Below are 5,845 nucleotides of genomic sequence, written 5' to 3'. Positions count from 1 at the left end.
GGGGGGGGAGGCTTGCAGCAGCTGCCCCCCCTCTTGTCAACCCGTTTGTCTCCCCCAGAGTGACCCCCTGATGTCCCTGATGGGCTTTGGTGGCATGGACTTTGACTCAGACAAGGCCTACAGGTACGGGCAGGTTGGGGGGGTGGTCTGTCCCCACCCCATGGTTTTGGGACCCCCCCCTTGCCCAGGGTGGTTTTGGGGATCCCTGAAGGCAGTTTGGAGGACTTCCATCAAGGTTTGGGACACCCCGAGGTAGTTTGGGGGTGGTTCCAGGTGGTTTTGGGCACCCTCAAGGTGATTCCAGGCCCCCCTAGGATTTTTAGAGTCCCCCCCAAGGTGACTTTGGGGGTCCCCCTGTCTGCACAGGGACGTAGCCTGGCTGGGGGACTGCGACAGCGGGTGCCTGGCTCTGGCTGAACTGCTGGGCTGGAAGGTAACTCCCCTCACCCACAAATTCTGGGGGTCCCCCTGCCCCCAAACCCTTCTGGGACCCCCCAAACCCCGAAATTTTGCCCTCAGGAGGAGCTGGAGGAGCTGGTGCGGAGGGAACACGCAGCCATCGATGCCAAGGCGGGGCACAGCGATGGGGGTGCCCCCCAAAAGCACCGGGGGGATGAGGACAAGGACGGGGGGAACCCCAAAAAGAGCCTGGGAGACAAGGAAAAAGATCAAAGTGACCCCGAGAAGAGCCTGGCGGGCAAGGCCGAGGCTGAAAAGGACCCAAAAAAACCCCAGGGGAACGAGGACAAGACTCAAAATGACCCAGAAAAGTCGCAGCGGGGCAGTGAGGACCCTCCCCATGGCACAGGGGGGACAACTCAAAATTAAATGGTCACAGAGGAGTTTTTGGCTTTGTGTGGTCACTTTGGGGGCTGGAGGGGCTGGGGCTCTTTCTTTCCTTAAAGAAGAAAGAGGAAAACAAAATAAAAATACAGAAAAGGGGGGGGAATAAGTTAAAAAAAAGGGGTAAGTTGAGGGCCCAGAAAGGTTTTTTGCTTCCCCTAAAAAGGGGTGTTACAGCTCCAAAGCATGTTGGAATTCACAGGAGGGTACGGGGGGGACGTGTGTGCAAAACACTGCAACCTGTAAAGTTTCTCACTTTTATATCTACTGAGAAATAACATTGATTTACATTAAAAAAATGGTTTCAAAACAAAGCTCTGTATCTGCTGTGTGATAACCTGGGATTTTGGGGTGGAAGGAAGAGTGGATATGGATCTGAGGGGTTGGAAAATGCATATATGACTTTTTTGGAATGGCAAATGGGAGTCGTTGTCCCACCCGGGCAGGATGGGATGATGATGGAGCAGGGATAGATTCCAAAATACCAAAGTAAGCCACTCTGCAAATACCAGAACAACAACTTCCAAAATATCAAAAAGACCCAATTTCAACATATCGATTTCCAAAAGCATTATAGTAGCCAGATTCCCAAACCCAAAAGAATCCATTATTGTCACAATGAGATCTGTGCTAAAAAAATTGATATCTTCTGTTGTGTAAAGCATTCCCCCATTGACAATAAATACATATATTTATTTTCTTTGTACAGCCAAACGTAGTAAAAGTTTTCCTTTAAAAGCAAACACTTGTAGAAGTTTACTGCATAGGTGGAGACTGAGACAGCAGGCACTTGGGGAGAAACGATGGAGTGAATCTGTTCCCGGTGTGCACAGGGAAAGAATGAGGAGCAAGCAAAGGGAGTATTTATAAACAGCACCAACATTTCACCGAAACTCCGCAGCCCAGGTTCCTGCCCCCGCCGATGCTGGCATAGTGCCTGGGTCTGTGATGGCACTTCCAGGGATGGAGACAAAGTCACTCTGGGGCTGGCAAGTGCATGGCAAGGCTGGGATTGTGCATGAAAAAGGGAAACAGAAATGCAGAGCTGAGAACAAGGCTGTGGGCATCCGGTTGAAATGAGGCAGGGGCTGGCATAGTGACTGGGCATTGCTGGGTGGCAGCTGAAATCACAGTGGGGCTGGGATATTGATGGTGGGTGGGCTAAGAGCCCCTTGGGCGGGAGCTGAAGTGTTGCATAGCTCAGGCCCAGACCAAGATGCTGCCCTTAGAAGCCGCAGAAGAGCGGAGCTGGAGCTGCAAGAACAGAGCTGGCTGTCAAATAAAGCTTGTGGGTCAAGAGCTGAAATCACTAGGGCTGGACCTGTCATTACTGCACGGCTGGGACCAGGACTGCACAGGGCCATGAACAGCAGGCCCAGCACACAGACTCTAGGCTTCATGTGCCATAATCACTCTAGGCCTGTGACATGGATGCAGGGGCTTGGTATTGGGACCGTACGTAGAACAGGATGTGTGGAGGGGAAAAGCGGGCTGCAGCAATGTGCCTAAAACCCCCGCCGATGCTGGGATCTTACCTGGGTCTGTGATGGCACTTCCGGTAAAGAATGAGGAGCAAGCAAAGGGAGTATTTATAAACAGCACCAACATTTCACCGAAACTCCGCAGCCCAGGTTCCTGATGTCAGCTTGCAGGAGGCACTTGGCACTGTCAAACCAGCCACAGTTGCCTGTAGGGGCACCTTGCATCTGGGAGGCATCCTGATCCGTTTGGAATTTCAGCAGGCAGCCGGCCACTCCTGGCCCTGGACACAAAAAGTGGGCTGCAGCAATGTGCCTAAAACCCCCGCCGATGCTGGGATCTTACCTGGGTCTGTGATGGCACTTCCAGGGATGGAGACAAAGTCACTGAGGGGTTGACAAGTGGATGGCAAGGCTGGGATTGTGAATGAATGTGCCTAAAACCCCCGCCGATGCTGGGATCTTACCTGGGTCTGTGATGGCACTTCCAGGGATGGAGACAAAGTCACTGAGGGGTTGGCAAGGGGATGACAAGCCTAGGATTGTGAATGAAAAGGGAAATGCAGAGCTGTGAACAAGGCTGAGGGCATCCAGTTGAAATGAGGCAGGGGCTGGCATAGTGACTGGGCATTGCTGGGTGGCAGCTGAAATCACAGTGGGGCTGGGATATTGATGGCGGGGTGGGTTTAGAGCCCCTCATGCTGGAGCTGAAATGTTGCAGAGCAGGAATTATGGCTAAGATTCTGTTTTTTAAAGCCAGAGTAGTTTTCGCTCAAAGTCCTGGAGAAATGTGCTGCTGGAGCTGGAAGAATGGAGCTGGCTGTCAAATAAAGCTTGTGGGTCAAGAGCTAAAATCACTGGGGCTTGGAAAGGGGCCTGCTCATTCCTTGTGGTATGTATTGAACTTTTGGGGGTTAAAAATCATAAGAGCAAAGTGAGGGAATTGGTTCTACATGTAAATAGTCTTGTCCTAAAGGAGCCATCAGCTTTGTCCTGAGACGGGAGTTAAAATTACACCCCTCCCACGTTGCCCTATCCAACGGGGACCCCTCCACCCCCGGCAGCACTCGGCGACGGCTGCCTGCAAAACCTCAAACTTTTACTCACACAGGGATGAGGCCGTGCACTCAGTTGTAACCCAGATTCACTTTTTCCGACGGTGGGGGCCTCCTCTTCAGCTTGGATGCTTGCACTCCTTTTCTAAATGGCCTTGAACTTCCTTTGTTCTCTCTGCAGGCCTTTTTGCAAGCACACAAGTTAACAGACTGCACAAGTTTAACCAGCAGACTTCAGCTGCCATTTCCAACTCTCTGTCTCACCTGAGCTGTTTGGAATTTTAGGAGGTGACAGCCCACTCGGGACCAAAGGTCCTGGGCAGGGCACAGGCCCATACACACAAAATGCCACCCTTTTCCAGGGGAAACAAAACTCACCACGCCAGTCTCCTTGCCCTCACCCCAGCTGTAAGCTCACCCTAAACAGCACCTGTAGCACATCAGTTTTCCCCCACAGCAGCACAAGGCAGCAACCCTAATGCTGGGACAGCCCCAGAGCTCTCCCAGCAGCCGCAGGCAGCGACCATAATAAAAAGATAAGAATGATCTTTGTGGGCTAGAGAGTGACAGGTAGGAGTTTGTGTCTGAGCAGTTTTTAGGGTTTTTTTTAATATTTTTTTTTTCCAGAGCTTTAAGAGGATATTTTAGGGGATTTTCGCATTAGTTTTTTAGGAATTTTCTGGGAATGTTTAGGATACTTTTAGGGCTATTTCAGGGATTTTAAAAGATTTTGTTAGGGGATTTTAAGAGCTTCCTTAGTACTTTTTAAAATTTTTTGGGGGGGGGGTTGGTTGTTCTTGGGGCTTTTTTAGGACTATTGAGGGTATGTGGAGGACTTTTTTAGGACTAGGGTATTTTTAGGGCATTGGAGGGAATTTTTAGGTTTTTTTAGGGTCTTATTAGGGCATTTTAAGGATTTTTGGGGTATTTTTAGAACTCTTTTAGGACCATTTAGGGTGTATTTACGGATTTTTAAAAGTTCTTTGGGGAATTTTAGGGTTTTTTAAGAGTAGGGTATTTTTAATGTATTTTAAGGGTATTCTGAGGCTATTTTTAGGTTTTTATGGGGGTTTTAGGACACTTTGAAGACTAGGGGTCTTTTAGGGAATTTTTAGGGTCTTTTCATGGTACAACACATGGAGGCTGAGGGACAGCTTTAGGCTGCAGTGGAATGCTTTAGAAAGGGGCCAGTGGTGGCACAGCAGGTTGGGTCCCACGCTGCCGGTCCAAAGGCTGAAAGCTTTAGACCCAGCCAAGTTGTTTTGTTTAGGGTTAGATGCTTTGCTTTGGGAGAAATTCTGTACAGAAAAACTCACCCCCTGAGTTTCCTGATGCCAGTTTGCAGGAGGGGCTTGGCACTGCCAGGACAGCTCTAGTTCTCGGTGGGGGCAGCTTTGCTCCTGGAGAAATCCTGCACCGGCCCTCTTTACTGTAAAACCAAACTCACCCCTGCTGCATGCCAATGTCTGTTTGCAGAAGAACTCCAAGGGCAGCAAGAGTTCTTGGTGTTGGCAGCTGCAGTCTGTGAGAAATTGTTCTCTGTCTGCAATTTCAGAGGCAGAATCCCAGATTTGGCCACAGGCACACAGAGAGAAAAGACTATTAACTTCCTTGGAAAGTCTGGCACCTTTGTTTAAGGAGCATACAAAGGGATTTGTAGGGGAGGGAACTCCCCACAGGACCTTTCTCCACCTCAGCCCCCACTCCAAGGTCCAGCAGCCCCCCGTGTGAGTAGCCACTTTCAGAGGGCTACCCGGGCACACCCGCACAGGGAGCTGCTCGTCCCGAGGGGCTAACGGGGGTATCCAAGCCTCCCTCCAGGAGCTATGGTTGGAGCATTCAGCAGGGACCAGGGAGCAGCTGGACCCACCCAGGCACAGAGCATCTCTTTGAGAAAATGCCAAAGGAAGAGCTCTCTTGCCAAGGGACAGCACCTGAGCAGGGCAGGCAGCATGTGGGGCTCCAGGAGAGAGCTTTCAAATTTCCCCTTTTACTGTGTCAGTCCCTCCCCAGAGCCCCCAGGCCCTCCACAGTAGTCCCAGAAAAGAGGGGGGTTAATAAGAAAAAAGGGGGTTAAATTGAGGAAAAAACTTCCTTTTCCAATATTTTCTGTGTGCAAATTATGAGGGAATCTGCTTCCCTTGAAATTTTAATGGTCTCAGTTGAAAGCATCCCTGCCTCGTCTATGGTGTTAGGGGTCTTAATTGACAGGGAGTCCCCATTTTCCATTACTTTCCAGTTTAAATGGAAGGGGAAAACCCTGATGGGTTTTATGGGTTTGAATTAAGGGTAACTGACTCCTTTTTGTTGTTCTAAGGCTTAAATTGAGGGGGAAGTCCAGTTGCTCCTCCTTCTTAAGGGTTTACATTGACAGAAAAATCTCTCTTTTTTCTTCACTGGAGAGATTTAAAGTGAGGAAAATCCCGCTTTTCCCAATATTTTAGGGGATTAAATTAAAGGGAAGAAACC

At 49.8% G+C, this 5,845-nt stretch overlaps 1 protein-coding gene and 1 long non-coding RNA gene across 2 annotated transcripts in view; one reads left to right on the top strand and one right to left on the bottom strand.

Annotated features, from left to right (window-relative positions):
* SIRT2 (sirtuin 2) overlaps positions 1–843 on the top strand; it is a 4,514-nt gene extending 3,671 nt beyond the window's left edge. Inside the window, exons 13-15 of the mRNA XM_039716534.1 lie at positions 22–123; positions 367–433; positions 520–843. Of these exons, the coding sequence (XP_039572468.1) occupies positions 22–123; positions 367–433; positions 520–828 (478 nt within the window). The 3' untranslated portion in view covers positions 829–843. The remainder of the gene's footprint in view (positions 1–21; positions 124–366; positions 434–519) is intronic.
* A 1,607-nt stretch (positions 844–2,450) lies between these two features.
* On the bottom strand, positions 2,451–3,604 carry LOC120505730. The gene is made up of 3 exons (XR_005628288.1): positions 3,429–3,604; positions 2,789–2,857; positions 2,451–2,736 (listed from the first exon to the last, which is right to left on the bottom strand). It is a non-coding gene; the product is annotated as an uncharacterized LOC120505730 (long non-coding RNA).
* Between the last annotated feature and the right edge of the window lie 2,241 nt (positions 3,605–5,845).

Source organism: Passer montanus, unplaced genomic scaffold (genome assembly GCF_014805655.1).
Source record: "Passer montanus isolate IOZ18808 unplaced genomic scaffold, ASM1480565v1 scaffold352, whole genome shotgun sequence".
Classification (NCBI taxonomy): domain Eukaryota; kingdom Metazoa; phylum Chordata; class Aves; order Passeriformes; family Passeridae; genus Passer; species Passer montanus.
Note: the sequence above shows the minus strand (reverse complement) of the source record. Positions and strands in the feature narration are given on the sequence as shown.